We start from the raw sequence: 22,998 nt of genomic DNA on the forward strand, positions 1-22,998 counted from the left end.
CTTAAATTCAAATACAAGAAGAAACTTTGAACATAAATTATTGGATTATTCTCCCAAAAAATCAATTGGAATTAACCTTAATAATATCCAAAATCAATAATACAACTGGATCACTCAAAATCTAATAAAAAAAGGTTGTTATATCATGTTGTGGTGGGTAACATGTGCAATTATAGAGAGTTGCTTGTAAATATATAGTGCAACTCATTCACTCAAACAAAGATGTAAGATTTGGGGTTTTCTAAGGTTGACTTTAATATATTATATCTTTTAATTGAACCCAAAAAAAAAAAAACAAAAGTTAACTTTCACATGAAATTGTTACTTATATAATATGTTAATAAAAACAAGAGTTAACTTTTTAACATATAAACATATGACAATAAAATATGAAAAGCTCCACAAAAATTTAATGATATTTCAATTGCGTTTCATAGGAGATAGTCCACTTTTGTACGATTGTAAGAAAAATATTAGGAATAGTTACATTTCAATTTCTTGAGATTTGATGTAAATTACACGTAAATTTCTGTAGTTTGGGAAATTACATCTAACACTCTTGATATTTGCTTCCGTCTAACGTATAGATTCATCCGTTAGTCAAAATTTATCGAAATTGTTGATATTAACGAAAAGAAAAAATAGAAAAAAAATCTATATTTACATCCGATTGACTTATTATTAATTTATTATAGATCAAACCTCAATGACATTAAATGTAATTTTTTAAATTATAAAGAATTTACATATAATTAAACAAACCTCAAGAAGAGGGTTTAATGATCCTTCGGGGTGGGCCCCATGGGGTATAGAGTGGGGTTGGGGGGGGAAGGGTTTACGAATCCCTTTGATTGCTAGAAAATCTGTATGCATGCTCCGTGTAACTTTCTATGGTGGCGGTGGCGGGTGGCCTATTTTATTGGTTTAAATTGTAAATACAAATAATTTTTTGGTTCAAATTGTAAATTCGGAAACTGTCGCAACTCTTTCTCTTCAGTCTTTCTGTTGTTCGCCGGCCACTACTGATGGAACACCGCCTCCTCTCGGTCACCCACAGCACACTCAGAGAAGACAACAATCTCTCCCCCAAATCCGCAGCCGCCGTCCTCTCTCTCATCACCAACCCATTTACTTCAGACTCAACTCTCTCTTCTCTGTTAGAAGCTCTAGTTCTCCGCCTCCACAACCCCAATTCTAATTCTGACCACCAGAAAGTGCTCTCCCTCCTCTCCGCTCTCTCCCATCACCACCCCCGCCTGGGCCACCGTATTGCCGCCGCAGCACACGCATTCATCCTCCTTCCCTCCACCCCCACTCCCTCCCTACCCCACGCCCTCTCTCTTCTCGACCCGGCACATCCTTTCCAGACCGACCCGTTTTCCGACGAGTCTCTCTTTCTCTCGCTCTGCTTCTGGCAGTGCGTGAAAACAAGGAGATGGATACTGAGAAATCTGAGTAAATTTCGCGTGAGGCCGTCGGTGTTGATTACGGTCCTCCTGGGGTTTACCAAGGACCCATATCCGTATATAAGAGAAGCTGCATTGGATGGTTTGGTTATGTTGAGTAATGGTATTGTGGTGGAGGATCCAAGTCTGGTTGAAGGTTGCTATTTTCGTGCTGTGGAGCTTCTGTTTGACGCGGAGAAGTCTGTGCGACTTTCGGCTGTTCGCGCGGTATGATTTTGGCAGTACGAACCCTGAATGTATTTACATGATATATCCGTTTCTTTTCTGCTTAGCTTAAACTCTTTCTTGGACTTCCCATATTTGAAACACAGTTAAAGGCTTGGAAAACTAAAACTAAGCCTCAGTCCCAGCAAGGCATGCTCTTGGCATTTTTTGTTATTTGTGCTTTGGGTAGAAGGCATAAATTGTATAACAAGCATATCTTCTCAAACTTTCCTATTCATTTGTTTTCCTCTTTTTAGAACTATTAATTCACCTACAGGAAATCCTGTTTGGTCATGTGAATTGAGAGGCAGTCTCTTTGTTTTATGTAATTGTGCTGAAATTTATTTGCTGATATTGATTGTGCTATACTGGATTGGAATTAAAATTCTTTGTTTTAATTCTAAAATAAAGTATTGCTGAAAATGTTCATATTAAGTGCTCTCTACTAGCTCATATCCATACCTAATAGTTTTCTACCCCCTTGGTTCCAGGTCAGTGAGTGGGGACATTTGCTTCTGGCATTGAAGGGAGATAAAACTCAAAGAGAATGGTCAGATGCATTATTTGTACAGGTACCTTGTTTCTCCTTTTGCATTGTAACTTGAAAGTTGAATATGTCATAAGACAAATTCATGATCTCTTCCAGATAATACACACAGCATAAACACAATATCATAACATGGTGAGCACAATGTAAAATGTCAATAAGGTTGGCAGTGGAGTTGAACATGCCTAGCAAGATACTGAGTCATGCTACTGAACCATTGTCACTTCTGGGCATATAAACTGTAGATGTACTCATGGATAAATGGTTGTAGATTTTATAATTTCAGATAAGACTTCTTGACAATCATTCCAAATATTCCACCTATTGTATGTTATGTGTCTGTGAATTTTGTTATGGATTTGTGCTCTAGGATTGGATATTCCCGATACTTATAGACTCTGATTTTAAATGCTTCCTTGAGAGTGTTGGTTTAGAGTTCTTTTCATGATGTTAGTACTCTCTCTGAATGCCTTGAAAATTTCATCTGGTATTATAATTTTTGTTCATGGCATAAAGAACATTGGTTTTCTTGATTTCGTTAATGATTAATGATTTTGTTATTTATATTTCAGGGGTTATGTTGCTGGTCACTAGCTATTATGTTCTATGCACTTTTCTTTGTCTACTGATTTTGTTGCACATACTCCTACAGCTCTGTTTGATGATAAGAGACACGGATGCGGAGATAAGGGTTGCAGCCTTTAATGCACTTGGAAAGATTCGAACTGTTTCTGAGGATATCCTGCTACAAACGTTGTCTAAGAAGACTTTGGCAGCAACCAAAGAAAAAAAATACCCAGGCCAGTACACTGCCAAACTATTTAACATACCAGCAACTGCTGCTGCATTTACTTTTGTTCATGGATTGGAGGATGAATTTTATCAGGTAACATCTTATTGCTTTAATCATTCCATTTGGTGGCACCTCTTCCAAAGGGGTTTTCATGTTACATTTTATGCTTCATTTCTTGTATATGGATGGGTTCATGGATGGAAATGCCATTTATCCAACAGAGTGTCATGCCTGTTATCTCTTGATCACTCATTAGCCATTCCCTTCCATTGAATAATTTTCTGGACAATACATGGGTGGCTGGTTATGAATATTGTCGACTTCTTTACTTCAGGTCAGAAGATCTGCTTGTCATGCTCTGCAAATGCTAACGGTCCTTTCCGCTGAATTTTCTGGTGGTGCTGTACACGTGTTGATGGATATACTCAATGATGACTCGATGGTCGTACGATTTCAAGCTTTGGAGACTCTGCATCATATGGCCATGCATGACCATCTCAAAGTGGAAGAATCTCACTTGCACATGGTACGTTCTGGATCCATCTTACAGTATGTTGCGATTATCTTGTTCATAAAAAAATACTGGTTTATTGTTCAGTTCATTGTAAGTTCTTGATCCATCTCAAAATGTCATATATGAATATCAGGATTAGAAAGAATTTATCTGTTCTGTTCCTTATAAATGGTAAATTCTTGATCCATATTTAAAAAGAGCATGATTGCCTGCTTTTGCTATCTGTAATTATTTAATCTGTCATTTGAGATTATGCATGTATTGGAAAATATTTGTGGCTCTGTGTATCCAGTTGTCCTTCCCTTCCGTTCTGTTGTCTTCTATTTATAATAACCATAGTCAAGTTGACATGCAATGCATGAATATGGATGTGGATTCATTTGAACTTGTTAGTTGATTGCAGTTCTTTGGCACTTTACTTGATAACAATGGCTTGATAAGGTCTGCTGCGAGGAAGGCTCTCCAGTTCACTAAGTTGCAGAAGTTGGCAATGTTTAGATCATGCGTCAATGGTCTTATAAAGAACTTGGAACTGTATCCACAGGTAGGTCTGTTTCTTTTCAGAATCTGTGGGTATCTCAAAAATGAATATAATACGTGTAAATGTAACCCATCATCAGGACAATCTGATGCTATTTGTTTGTCAATGAAAAGTCAAGAACTAAACCAGATGCTAGAGTTCCAAACTCTTGCTTGATCTTTGGTGGGAATATGCCATATAATGTAATAGTTCCAGTCTTTTTGTGGACTTCCATTATGTCTTTTCTTTATTAAGTTTAATCTCTCTTGAGCCGATATTGCAGGATGAAGCTGAAATATTTAATGTTTTATACAAAATTGGTCGAACGCATGGAAAATTTGTGACCAGCATCATACATGAGGTTTCTCAAGAGGTCAGTAGATGTTCAATATTTCTCAGTAGATCTATCCCTTTGGTGCTATTTCAGAAGAAGAATAAAAATTAACAGTAGGCTGTTATTAACTCCTTATTGAAGGAATGTGTGAATTGTAAGTTTCAGATGCTTCCTTCTGGCAATTTTTAATTGGTCCATACCAGATATTTGTAACATTTTTGCCTGAATTGAACCTTATGCTGGATCTGGCCTTGATTAGGGACCTTCCTGTTTCTCTAAGATCTTCAGCTCTGATTTCAGACTAGGGTACTGATCTGAGTTATTCATGTTTTCAAGCAGTCCAAATGTTCTACTTTAATAGTTTATGCCCTGAAAATGGCAAAAATATACCAGTATACATTGTCTGTTCACCAACTGTCTAGCTGACTGATCATGATCTTGTGGTTTGGAAAATTAAGCATATAGACTGAGTTGCATAATTAGATTTAATTTACTCTCCATGGTTTATTTTCTTTTTTTAATTGTTGGAGCTGTTATAAGAAATAGTCAAATTGAACTGAAATTAAAGCCTTGAACACAAAAAATATATGGAATCCTAATTTGCAAACAATTGAGAAAGTGTGTCTTCAAGAGTGGTTAAGAATCTTGTACTTCTAACTGGTGGAACTTAGTTTTCCTAAAAAATTTGAGGGCTTCTCGCTGTCAGTCCTTTTGAAAAACCATACTTTTGCTTCAATTTATGTGGTCCAGGCTGACTACTGAATAAGCATTGTGAAACTTTCTTCCTATGGTCTTTGATACCTCTTGAAGATTTCAAAAATCATGCCATAAAAGTCTTCTTGCTGTGGTCTTTCTTGAAGGTTCATAAGTTTCCTTAATTTTGAATTGCAACAAGTAGTTCTTGTTTGAGTTGAAGTAGTTGATGTTATAAATTTGTTTGTTTGCTTACTTGATTTATGATATGATTAATGCCCCAGTTAGAGCCTTCTTTTGATGGCAAGTTGAGTTTTGACAAAAAGAGGACAGCTGCATTGTTAGTGCTGGCCATCTCAGCTCCAGTGTCACTTGAAAGAAGTATCTGCAGCATTCCTCCACGGATTTATTCTTATGCAGTTACACTGTTGGGTAGACTATCCAGTGGTCTTGTTCATGTGATGGACCAGAATACCCTTTTAGCTTATTTGTCTCACTGCAGCAAATTCACTGTTGCCTCTACTTCTGAAAATTTTGAAGGGGAATTACTGAATTTTGATTTGAAGAATAGCTTTACTCACTTGTGGAAAAAAAGTGATGCTTTCAGTTTTCCTGAGTCAATGGAGCTGAAGAAAGTTACCACCCCAGTTCATGGTTACTTGCTCAATTCACATATTAAAGCAACAAGCTGCGTTGAAATTGTCCTCTGGAAAGTTGTGGAGTTGTGGCCATTGATAAAACTTCGATGCATGAACGATGTAGTTCAAACACTGAGGTAAAACATTATTGCATTCAAAGAATTGAAGGTGGCTTCTCAGTCCCTGCTATTCTAGAGTCTTGGAGCCTCATTTATCAGAAGTGCTAAAAAGTTACTTCACTTTTGTATAACTCAACAAGTCCATGATAATATCACTCTTATGGTACAAAGACATTGTGGCAGGATAATGATGGTAGTTAAAGGACGAACCTTTTCCATATTGGACCATTTGCTTGAGTAAGTGGAAATTGGTAAAACATGCTCAATTTAAGATCATAATTTCTTTATGTTTTCCTCAAGATTGGTTGACACAGAAGAAAGCTATGTTGTTGTATAAGTTTTACCTCAAGTCACGGATCTTCATTTTTCTTGGGCTGATTTTTTATAGAAGGGAAGAAGTCAGATATGAATGTCATTTTGATTCTGTTTTCTGACATGCTTATTTATTTATTTATTTTTTAAAATTTTGTTGCACTTGCAGTTTATGCATAGTCTCTATCATTCTTCATTCCTCTCTCTTGGAATGCTTTCCTATTTGATAGTACTAGTAGTAACATGTTGCAATGGTTTGCATGTGCAGGAGCTGGAAAGAAGAGCTGAGAAATTTTTCTTGCAACTCACGGCATCCTGCTGGCGTTTTGGGTTTTGCTTTGAGATACTTACATGTCATAAAATTGCTTGGAAAGGCTTGGGCCTGTTATTTTTCTCAGAGAAATCTCCAGTTCACTGAGATGGGAGTTTTGGAGGCCCTGTTGCATAAAATGGAAAGCAGACTGAAAGAGATGCTATGTAGGCATGCAGGTCTGAGCAGAGGGGAAAAATTGCATATCCTAGAGCTAATGCTTGTGGCTTATACATTGAGATTGTCCTGCGGAGTGACTTCCTATTTCGAGGATTACATAAACAAGCTTAAAAATGTCCTTTGTCTTGTGGAATATCTTCAGAAAGAAGGATTAGTTGAACTTTCTCATTTTGTAAATGAGCTTCAGAATATATCCTGTGAAATTGGCCACTCCGAAGATGGGTTCATTTACAAGTTGGACAGGCTTCAGAAGTCTCTTAACCTTTTCTCCCTGAAGCATATTGTGTTATCCGGAGAACTCAAGTACCTTGATGCTGAAGTGGATGTCTGTGACAATGAGTTCCAAAATCCTCTTCCTTTTATTCCAGGACTACCTGTCGGCATACCATTTGACATCACATTGTATAACATTTCTAGCGAAACCAGATTGTGGATTACAACTACTCTTGGTGAAAAATCAGCTCAGTTTGTTTTCCTAGATTTGAGTGAATTTGGAGGTAGCAACGAAATGAGGAGATTTACATTTCTCTCTCCTTTCTTTAGGACACCTTTAGCAAAACGCTTCTCGTTGAAAGTTTCTATTGCTATGGAATGCTTGTCTGAGGACCAACACTTCAAGCATTGTAATGGGCCAAAACATGAGCTTATTCACCTTTGCAAAGGAAAAGAAGTTCATCTATCCATGCCTGTTAAATAATGGATAGTGTTCCATGTTGCTTGGTTGGACTATTATGCAGCCATGTGGTCTGAATCCTGCTGTGTAAGTGCGAGCCATCTACTTGCTTAGAGTTTTGGAATTTTGTCAAAGCCGGTCATACTGTGTTTGCTGATGGCTTGAGAAATTTGTTCATCAGTCATAGACAAGTGGTTCTACATAAGCTGCCTGCAAATTATCAGGTAATGGAGGCCTCTGCCACATTCTTAAGATAAAGGGTTAATTACATTTACACCCCCTGGCTTATGGTCTGTTTACATAAACCACCCGTCTTTTGCATAATTAGAGAAACTACGCTTGACAGTAAAAAAATAGGGATAATTTGTGTAATGATGCTAAAGTTTTTAGGGGTGTGTGTAATTTTTAAAAAAAATACTGGGTGGTTCCTGTAAGTGATAATGTTATTTTGGTGGGTGCCTGTGTAATTATCTAAAAGCTAATGGTGGTTTGTGTAAACAAGCTATAGGTCAAAGGGTGTAAATGTAATTATCCCTAAAATATAATATCTTAGTTTAAAATATACATGTTTCATTGTTTCTTAATTGCTGAGTTTCGCTTGTAGTTCTGCTTTCCTTGAGGAAAGACGATGTTTAAATGCTTTTACCTTGTCCAAACAGGCCCACATGTACTTTGGGTGTTTGAGAAATACATAAAACATGCCGGGTTGCTGTGAGTTCATATTTCCTTTGTGGGGCATGTTTTCTCTTAGGTTAATTATTAACATCTCCTTACTCGATATGATTGCCTTTAGTTCAATATTTCAAATTCATTAGATTTGAGATGCACTAACATTTCATTTTTCTCTACTAAAATGTTGACAAGCAGTTCATTGTTTTCATAAACAGGATTTGCATTTGTTTTTATGAGATGTCATTATTAGTTTGCAAGGATGATGAGTTGAGCCGCAAGGAGATAGCTGGTAGTTTATGCGGATTCCTCTATTCCCAAGTTTTGAGAAATGAGGAATGATTATCCCACCTTTCAGAAACATCACCTGCCAATGGCCCAAATTTGCCAAGAGCTGAAAATCTGTACTGTTCAAAATCATCTCGAGCTCACCTTCTCGCAAGTTCAGCATACTCTACCTTGCTAGTTTGCAAAAGATGCAGTGCTGCATAAGCCAAGTATTCACAGAGCAGCAGCACACCTTGTTGAGCTCCACATGGTAATCCTGGCTATTGCCATATAAATATTTAGTGTATAGAGATACTTGAGGGACGTAAACATAGTGGATACAACTGTTTGTTCCAAATTTTGATAAACATTTTCTGGAACCTCTTTATGAAAGGTGATATTCTCTGTTTATCTATGCCTTACCTGGTGCACAGCACTTAAAATCGTGTGACATGTCGTGGTTGCAGTGCGAAAAGTGAACCAGTAAAACTCCACATGGGGGAGAAGGCCAGAAGGATCTTGAGGCTGTGATGACCAGGTCATCAAGAAATTGTGGGAGGAATTAGGAGTTAGAACTCTCACGGCTACATCTCGTCTATGTTGCGGTATTTCCAAGCTCTCAAGGGAAAATAAGTTTGTTTTCTGAAATAAACACCTTCCGTTTAGCAAGTATTATTCTAGATTTTCCTTAATGCGGGTTTTGTTATCACCTAAAAATCTCAGGTTTGCCAATGCCATTTGTTCACTGTCTTTCATTCAGTATGCGGTTATTCATCTTAGATTAGTGCTTTTTAATTTTGAGATTTCTCAGTTACTGTTGTGCAAAAGAGAGATCGGATTTCTTAAGCAATTTTATCTAGGTTGAAGGCGAAAAAATATTACTCTATATTACATTTCCAGAACAAAAATAAGAGGAGGGTAACACACCAGAGTTCATCTTTCAGTACCCGTGTCCAAAAAATCCAGTTCTAAATTTTGGTGTGGGTCATTTTCTGACAACTCGGATTAACATCAGATTCACAGAGAAGGTTCGAGCTCCATCCAACCGACTTCACATCTTTGATTAACATCAAGGGTTGAGTAAAACTTTCAGAGTTCTTCTTTCTGATGATTTAGAACTTCCACAGTTCAATGGACTATTGATGGTTCAAATGCACCATTAAGCTGTCAAGAGAAGCAGTCCCGTATAGGTAGATCAGACAATCTTGAGCCAGCAAAATTCTCATGGTCACTGGGGTTACAGATTGATGAATAAACACAAGCACACATACAGCCCTTATTCTGAGAAATATATCCCGTCCACCAAATAATACTGTTAGCCCTTCTAAATATGAAAACAAGGACCCAGCAAAGCAAACAATGTTAAGTTGCAGAAATCAAACTAAAATCCATTTCAAAAAATTATATCCTCATCTTTCTGGGCAGCCTGGGATAACATGTCATGGGCTGAACTAACAGAAATACCCCTCCTCAGAGAAATTTCCTCAACGAACTTCTCTTCTGCATATGCCTTAGCAGCTTCACGTTGCTTTTCAACCTCTCTCCTCTTGTAACCTTGTATCTTTTTCAGCCTAAAGAAATCCTCCCTTTCCAACTCATCTAACTCTCCTTTGATGTAAGTTATTGTATTTTCTAACCGTGGCTTGACAACATTCTCCAGTGCATTGACCCTGCGATTTGTGGTCTTGATTGCTTCATCAAGAGTTAAGAATGATGTTTGGAGAGTAGCAAGCTCAACAAGCAGCTCAATAGCTTTCACGTATGCTGTGCGGCAAGCTTGCACCTGCTGCCCGCCTCTTGCCAGTCCAGTCAAGTCATTCTTAGTCTCTCCATCAATGAAATATTCAAATTTTGGAAGTTTTACACCTGCAACATTTTCCTGATGCGATCGGACCTTGAGTGCTGCACTCTGGACATTTTCCTGAACGATGTGCTTGATGTTCTCACCTGCAACATATTTAGCTTCCGTAAGGGCAAAGGAGGAATTTTTCATGATATCTCCCATTGATTCTTTTGTTGATACAATTTTCTTCAGAATCTGCCGAAACTGCACAGTCAAAGCATCACTCTTCTTCTTGAGCAATGCATGTCCTCTTGTGGCCCCAACAAGTCGAGCTTTCATCACTCCAAGCATTGTAACAGTAGGAACAACATTTAAACGCTGGCTCTGTCCGGACATCTTGTCAAACTTTATGCCTGAGAAGAGAAAACGAGTAATGGTAAGCATTAATCAACGAAGCGGACATTTGTCTTATAGCTGCATAATACCAGCATGCCTGAGCTTGAAGATAAATCTGTGATATACCTCTATGAAAACACTCTCCTTTTCAACCCCTTGTGGTATTATTTGCTTATTCTTCCTTTACACCTGGAACAACCACAATAAAGTATGCAATGTTATGATCAATAGTACACAACTGTATTGTGAACCGGCTAAATTAGCGGACAGTTTGATGACTACACCAAAATCGAACTCATTATTCTTCATCAAATTCACATTTTACTTTATCCATATTACTCGACAAAAACGCAGAAGATCTGGAAACGGAAAAATGGAAAACCATCTATGACAAACTGAACTGTGTCTCAAAGACAATCTTTTGACTGTATTTGCAAGTGCAACAATTGAAACCAAACAAAATTCCTGATGCACCTGAAGGGTCCAAGAACCAGCTGAATTTTGAGTAAAAGAAGGCGAAAACGAACTATAATGCTATGAATTGCTAAAGATAGTAAAACATTGAATTTTGCATCACTTTTACACTTTCCATATACTTAATGAGGAAACACCAAACTTTTGGCGTGGGTCATTTTCTGACAACTCGATCCCTCCTTCCCCCAAATTTTCCTTCTTGGTGAGTCTTAACTACCAAAAGCAAAATTAACAATGATAATAATAATGCAGCAAATCATGCTCGTCGTGAGATGTTTAGAGAAATACCGTATGATCTCAATTCCGCACCAATTTCAGATCACGGAAAACCAAGTCGAAATTCAAAGCCAATTGAAGGCCAACCCTCAAGCCAATGTCAGATCAGCAGAATTATAAAAGAGAAAGAATTCCCAAGAAATTTGAACGACATACGGCAACTCCAAAATCAAGCAAAACAAACTCGAAACCAAATACCAGAATAAGATGAACAGAATGATTGGATGAAGAAGATGATCAGGCTTCCGAGAGTGTACCTCAATGAAAACGAGAGAAGGAAGAAAAACAGCAAAATTGAAGCATAAATAGGGCTAGAATTGGGGAGTAGTTGAAGAGGAGAGAAAAGAAGAGAAAGAGTTGCAGACGACGACAAAGTTGGAACAAACAGTAATTGGTATTCAATGAGATAGCAATGTGATGTGAAGTTATTAATTTTATCATCTTCTACTTCTACTACATCATAATATAAACTCCACTCAATCAATCAACAGCCCGGCGAATGAATCCTTACGGACCAAACTAACCCTCTCCCATCCCACAAATCACACACAATGCCCCCACGACACCTTTTCTTTTTGGACTCATTGGAATCCAACAATTATTTGGAGTGAATTTGGGCCCAAGTTGGATAAGCCCACTTACAGTGCTAGATTTTCAAATCAATAGAAAATTCTTCTACCAATTGAGCTGGAGGCCCAGTTTCAGTTATGTCTTTGGTTTGGGCTTTTGGGAATTAAAGATTGCAAATCTAAAATAATAAATTTGTCAAATAATTTTACAACACATATGAATTAGATTCTCTTAATTTATTACAACATATTCAAATGTTTCCATTCAAATACATTTTATAAAGATATTTTTAAATTTATAAAATATTAAATCTTATTTTAAAAATAAATTCATGAAGTATTTGCATAAAATAAGATTATTCAACTTATAAAATGTTGATAATAATAAATTTATATTTAATTTGAAGAAATTTATCATAATTTTAAAAATAAGTCAATAACTTTTTTCTCTTCCTAAATGATTTATCAAATATTTTATAATATGTTTTAAAAAATCGTTATAGGATTGGCCTACCTCTTTGAAAATTTTACTACCAAAAAGATTTTGGAAAATTTGACGAACAAATTCCAAATGCCTGTAGGGTCCAAATTTTAAAATTCATGACTTTGTTTTGTTTCGATTTATTTATTTTTATATTTCTATAAAATACTAAAAAAAAATAAAAAATTGAAACACTATCTTTGTTTTCTACTAATCTTTCTTTTGAGACTCCACTCTGCCTCTGTCTCTACCCGCGCGGCTACTCACTCTCACACTCACACTCACGCACTCTAATATCACATCACCTCAACCGCAATAATTACTTACTACTACACAGTAGCACCCCACCCCACCCAGCCACATTATTATTATATCCCCCACCCAATGCCTTCTCATCTCTTCTCTCCTGCTCCCACCCCATAATTAACTTTTATCCCTTTTACTTTGTCCCCCCCCTCCAATATTTCCCCCCCTTACGTTTTCCATTTTCACACACAGAAAATGGACATGGAAGCTGCAGCTACTTCACCACTCTCACTCCAAGAAAATCAAACCCCACAAATCTCCTCCCCAAAGCCCTTCAAGAGAAGCTTTGTCGCTTCACTAATGGAGGCCGCTGCTCTCCGCACGCCTTCTTTCAAAGAAGACACATACTTCATTTCCCACCTCAAGAACTCCGAGAAGAGAGCACTCCTAGAGCTCAAAGACAAGCTCATGTCCGTCCATGGCCCCGACTCCATGTGGGGCATCCCACTCTTGGGAAATGCCGACGAGCGCGCTGATGTTATCTTGCTCAAGTTCCTCCGGGCGAGGGATTTTAAGGTTCAAGATTCGCTCACCATGCTCCTCAAATGCTTGGGTTGGAGGAAGGAATTTGGGGCCGACGTTGTTTTGGAGGAGGAGTTGGGGTTTAAGGAGCTTGAAGGAGTTGTGGCTTACATGCATGGATATGATAGAGAAGGGCATCCGGTTTGCTATAATGCATATGGGGTTTTCAAAGATAAAGAAATGTACGAGAGGATTTTTGGAAATGATGAGAAGCTGAAGAAGTTTTTGAGGTGGAGAGTTCAGGTTCTTGAGAGAGGGATTAAACTGCTGCAGTTTAAGGCTGGTGGAGTTAATTCCATCATTCAGGTCACTGATCTCAAAGACATGCCTAAAAGAGAACTCAGAGAGGCTTCTAATCACATTCTCTCACTCTTTCAAGATAATTATCCTGAAATGGTAGCCAGAAAGGTGACTCAATTACCACTCCTTCTTCTTCATCTACCTACCAATATATATAAAATTTCTTGATATCTTTGTCTTTGAAGATGAATTGTGTAAAGATTGCTTTATGTTTGGTGCAGATCTTTGTAAACGTGCCATGGTACTTTAGTCTGCTGTACTCAGTCTTTAGTCCATTTCTGACTCAGAGAACCAAGAGCAAGTTTGTGATCTCCAAGGAAGGAAATGCTGCAGAGACGCTTTACAAGTGAGTATGGTAACAACATTTTCTGCATTCAGACAAAACTGCGTAATTTTCTCCTCAAAGATTAAGCCAAATATAGCATTTACCATTATTATTTCGCTCAGCTCAGATAATGACATATTTTGAATAATTCGATCCAGTCTAGGGGCAAGCATTTAATGCTGCCCGAGTTTCGTATTTATCTAAGTTTTCCATTTCTGGAATAAAGATGGTGTCATCTTCTGCTGTTATTTCATTCCTACTCGTATGTTTGATTTCCAAACTGCAAATGATCTATCTTCTTGACGCGGTTCCGTTTTTCCGTCAGATTCATTAGGCCAGAGGACATTCCGGTTCAGTATGGTGGACTGAGCCGGCCCAATGATAAGCTGAATGGCCCCCCTAAACCGGCTTCCGAGTTCACTGTCAAGGGAGGAGAGAAAGTGAACATTCAAATTGAGGGCATTGAGGTAAAAACCACCTCCACATTTTGGCTCTGCTCTGCTCTTAATTCCATGTTCAAGAAAAGCATATGTGTAACAAGAAGCAAGCATCATCTCTTATTAATATTTTGCTAGTTTTGGTTGTGCCCCAAATTCTGCTTGTAATTGACTTTTTTGCCCTTTTTGTCTGTCTTGCTTTAGATCAACAATTATACCTCTAAAATTATTTAATTGTTGTCATTTCTGTGCCCTGTTCCCACACCACTGACAGTATTAAAAGTATTGTACTTATTTGCCAAATTCAAATCCAGGCAACCCAGCGCTTCTAGATTATCTATCTTTGCAACCATATATATATATATATATATATATATCTTTGTCCGAAGACGACAAAATTCAAAAAATTTAAACCAACCCTTTGTTGCTGTGAATGATTGTAGACTGGTGCAACAATAACATGGGACATAGTGGTGGGAGGCTGGGAACTAGAATACAGTGCGGAATTTGTGCCAAACGCCGAAGGAAGCTACACCGTTGCCGTGGAGAAGCAGCGGCATGTTGCGGCCGATGAAGAGGCGATTCACAATTCCTACACTGCAGGAGAAGCCGGAAAATTGGTGTTATCTGTCGATAACACCGCCTCCCGCAAGAGGAAGGTGGCTGCATATCGATACATTGTTCGGAAAACGGCCGCAAGTATCATCTAGAATGAATACAAGAAGAGCTTTTGCTGTGTTTTTTTTCTTTTCCTCTTGTTTTTTTTATTCCAGCATTTGCTGTTATGAGGGATTGTCTGCTAATGTTTCGACTCTAATATCATGATGTGCTTCTGTGCATGTAAATGGTGGTGGTATTGTATAATTGAGCTGAATATTGCGATATATAAAGTTATATAAATATATTCTCTCTAACTTTAGTAAATTATGTTAAAGTCCTAATTAACCAATGTTTAGGATTTAAATGTTTTGTCTTAATCTATTAATGTAATGAAATTATTATGATTAATTTCTTACCGATCTAAAAGTATCATTACATCAGAAGCGGTAGTTCCAACTTGTGATAAAAAGGCTGATTATAGAACAACTGGTTGGGGCGGATGTAGAAAGAATGATTTTGTTTGACTAAGAGATTACCTAAAAGTGTGGTAAAGAAGATAAAAGTATCTTAGGATCCTGTGTTTAAGCATCATGTCCCCATTCTTTTTGCATTTGTATGTATTATGCTTCAATTTGGATTGTGTATTAAATTGTGGTTGCAATAATTAAGGTTGGGGCACGGTTTTTTTTAATTGAATGATTAGGGGAAATTGGGTTACTTTTTTGAACATGGGTCTGGTGATGGGTGGGTCAGTGGGCGAAGACTTTTGAAGCACGGTGTCGGGTGTGGTCTGCACTGCCCTGCCCTGGGGTAGTGAAAAGGAAAGGGAGAAATCAGATATGAGTTTGCTTCATTTTCAATCTCTGCTGCTCTGAATCCTCTGATATTTAGCACGCTTTCTTGGAAATCGTGAAAAGAGAAAATTAAATTAAAGGTGTGTGGGTAGGGACCTCAATTGATGTTGGGGGTAGGATTTGCAAGTTTATGGAAATTGATGGGCTACTTTTTATATTTCGTAAAAATAATGGTGAAAATATTTGATTTTTTCAAATCCAAATGTTTGAGTTTATGAAGATGATGTTGCTCTGAGCATTTGTTTTTTTTAATGAAACCAATTGGGAGATGAATGTGAATTAAGAGATTGAGAATGAAAGAGGAAAAGGAGAGAGTGAAGGGAGTTGGGTAGGAGGGAGCAGGCGGTCGGAACGGAATCTATGTAAAGGGGTTTCTCACATTGACAGTACTGGAATTGTGTGTGTGTCTGTCTGTCTTTGCTTCTACGCTCACGAAATTGGTAGTACCACTTTGTTTGCTTCTTCCAGATCAATGAAATCTGTGCTCTCTCCACTCCTTTTCATTTGTCAGCACAGCACAGCCCTTCTTTTTTTCTTTTTGGCCCTTCATTTCCAGGAGGGCTCATCTCAATTCTCTCTCTCTCCCTCTTTCTATTACATTCAAACTAAAGGGTTTTTTTCTTTTAATAATTTCATTGTAGACATCTGTACTAGATTTTGAGTAAATGCGAAATGTCATAAAACTTTTGTCCTACACGTGTAGTACGTAGGTCCGACAACCATTCTATTACATTGGTGAACTAGGAAAAATTATTTTTATTAAATCAAGCGATCCAATCATCATATTACTCCCAAAAATATGATATGATTGAATCGATTGGAATACGGACACCGAACACTCACCTTAATGTTGATTTCCATTGCATGATTCCGCATTCCTAAGCAGTATTTATTCATCTAGAAGAAGGAAAGTGGAAACTGTGAAGTGGATCTTGTCTACCATTTCGGTGGTGAAATTTAGATGGGTAAGTTGCAAGACCGCAACTCGGACTCAAGCCCACTTATGGAACAAGCTGGTCCAAAATGACCAGTTCAATACACAAACCTTAAATTCTGTTTTTCATATGTTTAGAGGCGTTTGTGGATCCAAGTGAGAAGCAGCAGCAAACGTGTCAAGAATTGGCGCAAGATTTGGACGCACCCGTTAGAACGTGTCAAGCATGCATAATACTTCAACAGAGTTGCAAAACAAGTGCACTTACATAAATCTGAAAATGAAAAACTAGTTCCAGATGAGATGAAAGCAGAAAAGAGATTGTTCATCTGTTAAAAATCGGAAACATATTAGGTAGTAAAATTGAGAGAGATCAGATTCTGAAATAATGGCACAGGCAACGCTGACTCCTCATGGTGAAAAGGTGGAAACATTCAGGTTGCTTAGTGGGCACCTTATCCCCGCTGTCGGCTTAGGCACCTGGAAATCCGAAACCCCCAGAGAATCCGTTTGCAATGCTCTCGTTCAGGTAAATTTCTTCACTCCATCACAACTAAAGGGTTTTGGTTTGATTTTGCTGAAACCTCTTCTGTTATTCTTTAAGTTTGGATTTGGGTTCGTAAAATCTCACCATCTTGAACATATCAATTTTCTTTTCATGATTGTGTAAGAAGAATAAATCATTTCCTCATTGTCTTAATGGCGGCCGGTGCAGGCTGGTTACAGGCATGTGGACACAGCGGCCCAGTATGGAGTTCAAAAGGAGGTTTTGTTTAGTGCTTTTACCACCTATAGATTCGTTCTTCGAGTGTAAATAGTGAGATTTTAGCTCAAAAATATTAAGCATGTTTCTGTCTTCACTGTTCGACAGGTTGGAGCAGGAATCAAGGAAGCCATACATGCAGGAATAGACAGGAAGACCTTGTTTGTTACATCGAAATTATGGTATGCATATATGAGCACTGGGTTCCACTTCGATGCTTATTTTTTTTAAGTTACAATATATGTTAAGTGAACACATGGCAGCCCCTGCCGCCAAGATGTAATCAAGAATTCATCCATTATATACGAAAAACATCAGACATCAACTGTGGATTATTCACATCAGTTGTTTGTTTACATGTTATAATGGTTGATCTTGGCATGTAGGTGCACTGAATTGTCTCCTGAAAGAGTGCGGCCCGCACTCTTGAACACACTTGGCGAATTGCAGCTTGACTACCTTGATCTCTATCTTGTAATAATCCTACTCAGTTTTCTTTATGCTACAAAATGAGACATAGCTGTTAGAGTTTTAATCAGTCTTTTTCTGTCCGTCTTTGTGGAAATTTTAAGATCCATTGGCCATTTCGCCTGAGAGACGGGGCCACTAGACCTCCAAAAGCAGGGGATGTTCTGGATTTCGACATGGAAGGAGTTTGGAAGGAAATGGAGAAACTAGTGAAGGAAAATCTTGTACGGGACATTGGAGTCTGTAATTTCACCATGAAAAAACTCAATAAGCTATTGAGTTTTGCTGAGATAAAGCCTTCAGTGTGCCAGGTAAATATGCTTTACTGTTGTTGAGTGAACAACTATGAACTGCCAAGTCCCTTGTTTTTTGATTCAGATGGAGATGCATCCCGGGTGGAGGAACGACAAGATGCTGGAGGCTTGCAAGAAAAATGGCATCCACGTTACTGTAAGATTTGAATACTTGATCTTGTGCTAAACTATCAACATATGTTGAGCAAATCATACTTTTTGTGTCTGAACCGTAGCAGCCAAGAATCTCAAATGCCTTAACCAATCAAGGTGATTTTGCAGGCGTATTCACCACTGGGTTCACAGGACCAGGGCCGAGATCTCATCCACGATCCAATGGTGGAGAGAGTGGCAATGAAACTGAACAAGAGCCCAGGGCAGGTGCTCGTGAGATGGGCTATTCAGAGGGGCACCAGTACTATTCCAAAATCTAATCATCATGAAAGGATCAGAGAGAATATACATGTTTTCGAGTGGGAAATCCCCGAGCGGGACTTCCAAGCACTTTGTACCATCTCAGATCAGGTTTATACATACATTCAGTTATTACTATGTCTGAGTGCATCTGAACTGGCTTAGTAATCTTGCATCATGTTCTTGGACTCCACCCAACTTATCCGAAATCTTATGTCGTGCAGAAGCGTGTACTGGATGGGGAAGAGTTGTTTGTGAACAAGACGGATGGACCTTTCAGAAGCACAGCTGATGTTTGGGATCATGAGGACTGAGGGGATGAGCGCCTTCAGCAAATGGACGAGCCCCCAAACATAATCGTCGTTTGACATAGATCATGAAATCAGAATGTGGAGAGCGTGTTTATGATGAATCTCGTATCTTAGTTGTTCTTGTCCCTTTCCCTATGTCTGATACAGAATAAACTCTGCATGGAAGTTGTACCTAACGCACCTGTTGGACCATTTTCAGTTGTAGAGCTAACACTCGCGACAGTTGCAAATCTGTTTGCAAATACAGGCTACCCCAACTACTTCATATCCGCATAAGTAGACTTGAGTTCAGGTCAAGAGATATTATTGCATCTGAAAACTCTGAACTCGCCGTACAAATCCTGCATTTTGATTTGCTTTATATTTGGTCATGTTTTTATTCGAACAACCACCAAAAACCAATAATACAAGGAAAAAACTATTTTACAACTTAAATTTTGATTCTTGTTCAGCTTATTCAAGCTTCAATGAATAACTTCGATTCGCAAACTACATCAATTTCGGTTAAGGTATTAAAAGGAAGAAGGAAAACGTGAAAATTTTGAAAAAAGAAAAAGAAAAGATAAAGGAAAAAGATTATGTTCAGTTACAGGCGATGCTTTTGCATCCAAACAACAATAGTATGCAAGAAATGTACAGGCATATATGTGTGTGTGTGTATATATATATATGTGGAGTGCCCGTGTGCCGCTTCCGTTCCATGTGTATATTCCGCTTCTTGTTTGCATTGAACCAGGAATTCTTACACTACTCTTTGCCTTGTATATTTCCCAACTATTTAAAAGTAGTTGAGGCATGTAATTCAATCCCTCATTTACTCTCCAACGTACTCAAGTTTCCTTGCTGGCCTTCTCCTCCTTGGACGGTTCAGTGTAGGATCTGACTTACCAGCTCCAGTTTTAGTATCCTCTGGGCTTCCGTCAATTCTGCAATCCAAAACTGTGTCAAGTGCGTCATCAGTTCTCCCGGCTATACTCTGTGCTTCTAGCTCAGTAAAATTAAAGCTAAGCTCAGTGACTTCTGATGCAGATTTTGTGAGTACGGGCTTCTGGCGCTTGAAGAACAAGCAGACGACAGCACAATCATCGATCTTGGCACGAGGGAATTTGTATTTCCATGCCCTGACTGCTTTCTCTACCAGTAATTTCCCTGCCATTGATCGTTTTCGTGCTGATGCCACAATCTTTACTACTTCATCGTTTGATAGTGCATCCCATATCTGATACATAAATATGAAAATTTAGAGTGGAATTTGTGTAAATATGAGGTGATAGCTACCATTTTATTATCTTACGCCATCAGTTGCTAGGACTACAAATTCGTCTCTTTCTGTGAGCTTTCTGTAAGTAACTTCAGGTGTTGAGATGAGGCCAAAGTCCTTTAAACAAAAGTCCCCGAAAGCCCTTGCCATGGCTAGACCAGGGCAGTCTTCATTAGGCATCCAAATCCGATACACGTTTGGTTCTTCGTCCATTGCCATAATTCTGCCTTGGCAACTTGTTATTCGCTTTGCTTCAGCTGATTAATGCACATAGCAGCATAGAGATAAGCCAATTATAACTGAATTGTATAAAGATCAACAGCAGATATGTTTCAATACAAACAGAAGACGAAGGGGATATCACCAACCTGGAAGATGTGGTTTCAGATCAACTGTCAGTTGTTCAGAAACAAGCTGTTGACTTTCATTCCTTGTGCAAAGGACTGCACGAGAATCCCCTAAATTCGCAATTATCAAGTGTTCACCCTGAATAAAGTAAGCAGTTGAACAGAACGAGGCAACACATTATTTGATCATATTCTCGTCCAATGTATGCATATATAGGTTGAAACATATATTTGTAGTGCAATACCTTTCTAAGCACACAAACAGACGTCGTACCACTGCAGTAGGTCTCAACCGAACCATCCGCCCCAAGTTGTTCATCCATCTCCTGGAAGCTCTTGGTCAATCTAGCTTTCCATGATAATAGTAAAGGATTTTTAGATTCCATATTTTGGTTGCGGTCATCAGCTCCAGTTTCAATATCAAGAACAGCATTCTTCCCATCAACGCTTGATTGTTTATACAGCGAAGAAATTTTTGCTGGCAAAAGATCACGGACATATTGTGCCACCTTGTGGCCAGAAGGTCCGTGTCCATCAAACACAGCACAAAAGAACATGTCTTTGTCCCCTGAAAAGCTCTGAAGACAACAGTGGAAGCATACTAGTAAGATCCTTATTAATTCCGCGAACAAATTCATGTGTAAATATGACTTCTTTATCATCAATGTAGACGTGTGTGTATGTGTTCAATTCGACCATGATAATGATGAATGTGTATGCAGTCAAGAAGTATATGCTAACATCTTTTGAAGGCCCAAACCCCAAAAGGGAAGGGAAAGGAGCAGGACATGGATTCTTTAGACCTCACCAATCAGTCAGGAAACTTTATACAAAATCTATCAACGTAAGGAAAATAAGAAAGCATGTGAAAATCGGAAATGTTTCACGAGGATGAATCAATATTGAACATTTCCCAGAAGAAAAAGAGAGAAGAAAAGCACAATGCACAGGTGAAATGGCAAGAAGAGGTGATTATTTTCGTTATTTACCTCCCAGACAGTCATGGCATCTTGGTTGGTCCCTTTTTTACCTTGCTGGGTGTACATAGACACATATTTAGAGGATCCCTGGTGCCGGACACGTGCACCAGCATGGCCTCTCAATATGATATCCTCATGTTCAACCTCTCTTTCTTCATCTTCTTCTTCAACAGGATATTCAAACCTGCCACCAGTATGACATGAACAGCATGCACCCATTTTTTCGCCCCCTTGATTGTTGTCTCAAGGGGTGAATGAAATGAAAAAATGAATGCAGGGAGAGCTCAGGGGCTGCAATTCAGATTCTTGAATGCGATAAAGATTGATGTGTTATCTACAATTTGTTCGCAAAGAATTATACAGGGATGATTACGGATGTTGTCGTCACGAGACAACAGCCGTTCAGGATTCAAGCAAGACAAAGGAAGAAGAATGATTAAGAGGAGCTAAACAACGTCTGCATCTATCATTGGTAGGGTTGAATTTGATGAAATATGGTAATGAATCATGCAAACGTGCAAATCTCAAGACATGCAGAAAGGGGCCGTTTTGGTTGAGAAAATGGGCATTAAGACGCATACATGCCACAATGCCACATCTGCTCTCACATTCACCTCTCCTATCTACCTCATGCCACTTTTTTCTCTCCTCTTCTTTCTCAATGCGACTTCTTTTCCCTTTTTAGGAGGAGAAGGATGATGATGACTATTATGCCCTTTTGGTTCCTATCTGACCTATCTTTTACTTACTATTATTATCTTTGACTCCACCCACGCATGTGAATTTTACAATGCAACCTTTTCTTTGTCTTAATTGTTAAATCCAAAATGAACCTTCCACTTACAGATGGAGCCATACGGATTAAGTTTCTTGAATATAACTTGCCATCTGTAGATGATCATAATGGAATTTATCTACAATTGGGACATATATGATTATGGTTTGTTGGCTGCAATGATCTTTATTTTTATTATATAGTTATTGGTGTAATGTCATCATGCCATAGTTTTGGTGGGTTCTACTTTCTAGTGCCAATATAAATATAAGTGGCCACCCACGCTTCTATCCTTTGGGTGCGGGTTTTCTTTATTCTTTATATATATACGTATGTTGGTATGTATTCTTTTCAGATGATGGGTAAAGGGCAATACTTTAGACAGAATTCCAGGCAGCCGCTTCATCAATCAAAACGAGTACATGACTAAAAACTGGGCGTTTGATTTTAGGTGCCTGAGCCATTAAGGTTACAGCTATACCCCCAACTGGAACAGCTATGTTATATTTATGACAAACATCAGGACCACCATTCTTGCAAGCCCTGCCTGCCTCGACACAAATGTCATACACACTGAAACGGATATTTTGAGCAGAATAATCTAAAAGAGAGAGGACACCAGAGATCATCAGTAGCATCAGTTGAATCTGGAGTACACATGTAGGAATCCAGCTAGCGGAAGCAAGCAGAAATTAATATATTCCTTAAACGAGGAGTAATGTCATGAACTAGTCATTACACAAGGATTACAACACAGTGAAAGATGGCTCGGAGAAATCATTTATGTAAAACCAATCAAAGAGACAATTATGCTACATGGGAAGTGATATCCAGACTGCTCGCAGATCACCATATCTGAAATAAAAGCTGAAAACTCGTTCCTGAAGCCC

General features: G+C 38.4%; 5 protein-coding genes across 7 annotated transcripts; 3 read left to right on the plus strand and 2 right to left on the minus strand.

The window, feature by feature from the left end:
* Window positions 851-9,626, plus strand: LOC105174617 (protein SIEL). Of its 2 annotated transcripts, none has more exons than XM_011096776.2 (10): window positions 851-1,673; window positions 2,162-2,242; window positions 2,870-3,103; window positions 3,345-3,536; window positions 3,928-4,068; window positions 4,328-4,417; window positions 5,356-5,846; window positions 6,409-7,527; window positions 8,191-8,510; window positions 8,674-9,626. In XM_011096776.2, exons 1-8 carry the CDS (start codon window positions 1,026-1,028, stop codon window positions 7,325-7,327), a joined length of 2,796 nt encoding a protein of 931 aa, XP_011095078.1. In that variant the 5' UTR covers window positions 851-1,025; the 3' UTR covers window positions 7,328-7,527; window positions 8,191-8,510; window positions 8,674-9,626. The 2 variants fall into 2 exon arrangements, with proteins under 2 accessions (XP_011095078.1, XP_011095076.1); XM_011096774.2 differs by having other exon boundaries at window positions 8,707-9,626.
* LOC105174618 (V-type proton ATPase subunit D) lies at window positions 9,445-11,621 on the minus strand. 2 transcript variants are annotated; one of them, XM_011096778.2, is made up of 3 exons: window positions 11,426-11,621; window positions 10,545-10,607; window positions 9,445-10,435 (listed from the first exon to the last, which is right to left on the minus strand). In XM_011096778.2, the coding sequence occupies exon 3, from the start codon at window positions 10,416-10,418 to the stop codon at window positions 9,633-9,635; it is 786 nt and encodes a 261-aa protein (XP_011095080.1). In that variant the 5' UTR covers window positions 10,419-10,435; window positions 10,545-10,607; window positions 11,426-11,621; the 3' UTR covers window positions 9,445-9,632. The 2 variants fall into 2 exon arrangements, with proteins under 2 accessions (XP_011095080.1, XP_011095079.1); XM_011096777.2 differs by having other exon boundaries at window positions 11,181-11,620.
* Window positions 12,650-14,976, plus strand: LOC105174619 (patellin-6). The gene is made up of 4 exons (XM_011096779.2): window positions 12,650-13,454; window positions 13,568-13,692; window positions 13,997-14,138; window positions 14,552-14,976. Exons 1-4 carry the CDS (start codon window positions 12,720-12,722, stop codon window positions 14,816-14,818), a joined length of 1,269 nt encoding a protein of 422 aa, XP_011095081.1. The 5' UTR covers window positions 12,650-12,719; the 3' UTR covers window positions 14,819-14,976.
* On the plus strand, window positions 16,604-19,064 carry LOC105174621 (aldose reductase). Its single transcript, XM_011096781.2, has 8 exons — window positions 16,604-17,025; window positions 17,212-17,262; window positions 17,368-17,441; window positions 17,646-17,733; window positions 17,832-18,038; window positions 18,106-18,177; window positions 18,303-18,545; window positions 18,659-19,064. Exons 1-8 carry the CDS (start codon window positions 16,885-16,887, stop codon window positions 18,746-18,748), a joined length of 966 nt encoding a protein of 321 aa, XP_011095083.1. The 5' UTR covers window positions 16,604-16,884; the 3' UTR covers window positions 18,749-19,064.
* Window positions 18,943-22,210, minus strand: LOC105174620 (probable protein phosphatase 2C 65). Its single transcript, XM_011096780.2, has 5 exons — window positions 21,343-22,210; window positions 20,599-20,931; window positions 20,375-20,492; window positions 20,040-20,263; window positions 18,943-19,964 (listed from the first exon to the last, which is right to left on the minus strand). Exons 1-5 carry the CDS (start codon window positions 21,550-21,552, stop codon window positions 19,560-19,562), a joined length of 1,290 nt encoding a protein of 429 aa, XP_011095082.1. The 5' UTR covers window positions 21,553-22,210; the 3' UTR covers window positions 18,943-19,559.

This window comes from Sesamum indicum, linkage group LG11 (assembly GCF_000512975.1).
Source record: "Sesamum indicum cultivar Zhongzhi No. 13 linkage group LG11, S_indicum_v1.0, whole genome shotgun sequence".
Taxonomy (NCBI): Eukaryota; Viridiplantae; Streptophyta; class Magnoliopsida; order Lamiales; family Pedaliaceae; genus Sesamum; species Sesamum indicum.

Excerpts from the sequence above, each read along its gene's own strand:
- LOC105174618 (XM_011096778.2), bottom strand. The coding sequence starts at position 10,418 with ATGTCCGGACAGAGCCAGCGTTTAAATGTTGTTCCTACTGTTACAATG.
- LOC105174621 (XM_011096781.2), top strand. The coding sequence starts at position 16,885 with ATGGCACAGGCAACGCTGACTCCTCATGGTGAAAAGGTGGAAACATTC. Across the intron at positions 17,026-17,211 it reads TTTGCAATGCTCTCGTTCAG|GCTGGTTACAGGCATGTGGA; the intron begins GTAAATTTCTTC and ends CGGCCGGTGCAG. Across the intron at positions 18,039-18,105 it reads TAAAGCCTTCAGTGTGCCAG|ATGGAGATGCATCCCGGGTG; the intron begins GTAAATATGCTT and ends TTTTTGATTCAG.
- LOC105174617 (XM_011096776.2), top strand. The coding sequence starts at position 1,026 with ATGGAACACCGCCTCCTCTCGGTCACCCACAGCACACTCAGAGAAGAC. Across the intron at positions 3,104-3,344 it reads TGGAGGATGAATTTTATCAG|GTCAGAAGATCTGCTTGTCA; the intron begins GTAACATCTTAT and ends TCTTTACTTCAG. Across the intron at positions 4,418-5,355 it reads TACATGAGGTTTCTCAAGAG|TTAGAGCCTTCTTTTGATGG; the intron begins GTCAGTAGATGT and ends TTAATGCCCCAG.
- LOC105174620 (XM_011096780.2), bottom strand. The coding sequence starts at position 21,552 with ATGGGTGCATGCTGTTCATGTCATACTGGTGGCAGGTTTGAATATCCT. Across the intron at positions 20,493-20,598 it reads CTGTTTGTGTGCTTAGAAAG|GGTGAACACTTGATAATTGC; the intron begins GTATTGCACTAC and ends TACTTTATTCAG. Across the intron at positions 20,264-20,374 it reads TCTGAAACCACATCTTCCAG|CTGAAGCAAAGCGAATAACA; the intron begins GTTGGTGATATC and ends TGCATTAATCAG.
- LOC105174619 (XM_011096779.2), top strand. The coding sequence starts at position 12,720 with ATGGACATGGAAGCTGCAGCTACTTCACCACTCTCACTCCAAGAAAAT. Across the intron at positions 13,455-13,567 it reads CTGAAATGGTAGCCAGAAAG|ATCTTTGTAAACGTGCCATG; the intron begins GTGACTCAATTA and ends TGTTTGGTGCAG. Across the intron at positions 13,693-13,996 it reads GCTGCAGAGACGCTTTACAA|ATTCATTAGGCCAGAGGACA; the intron begins GTGAGTATGGTA and ends TTTTTCCGTCAG.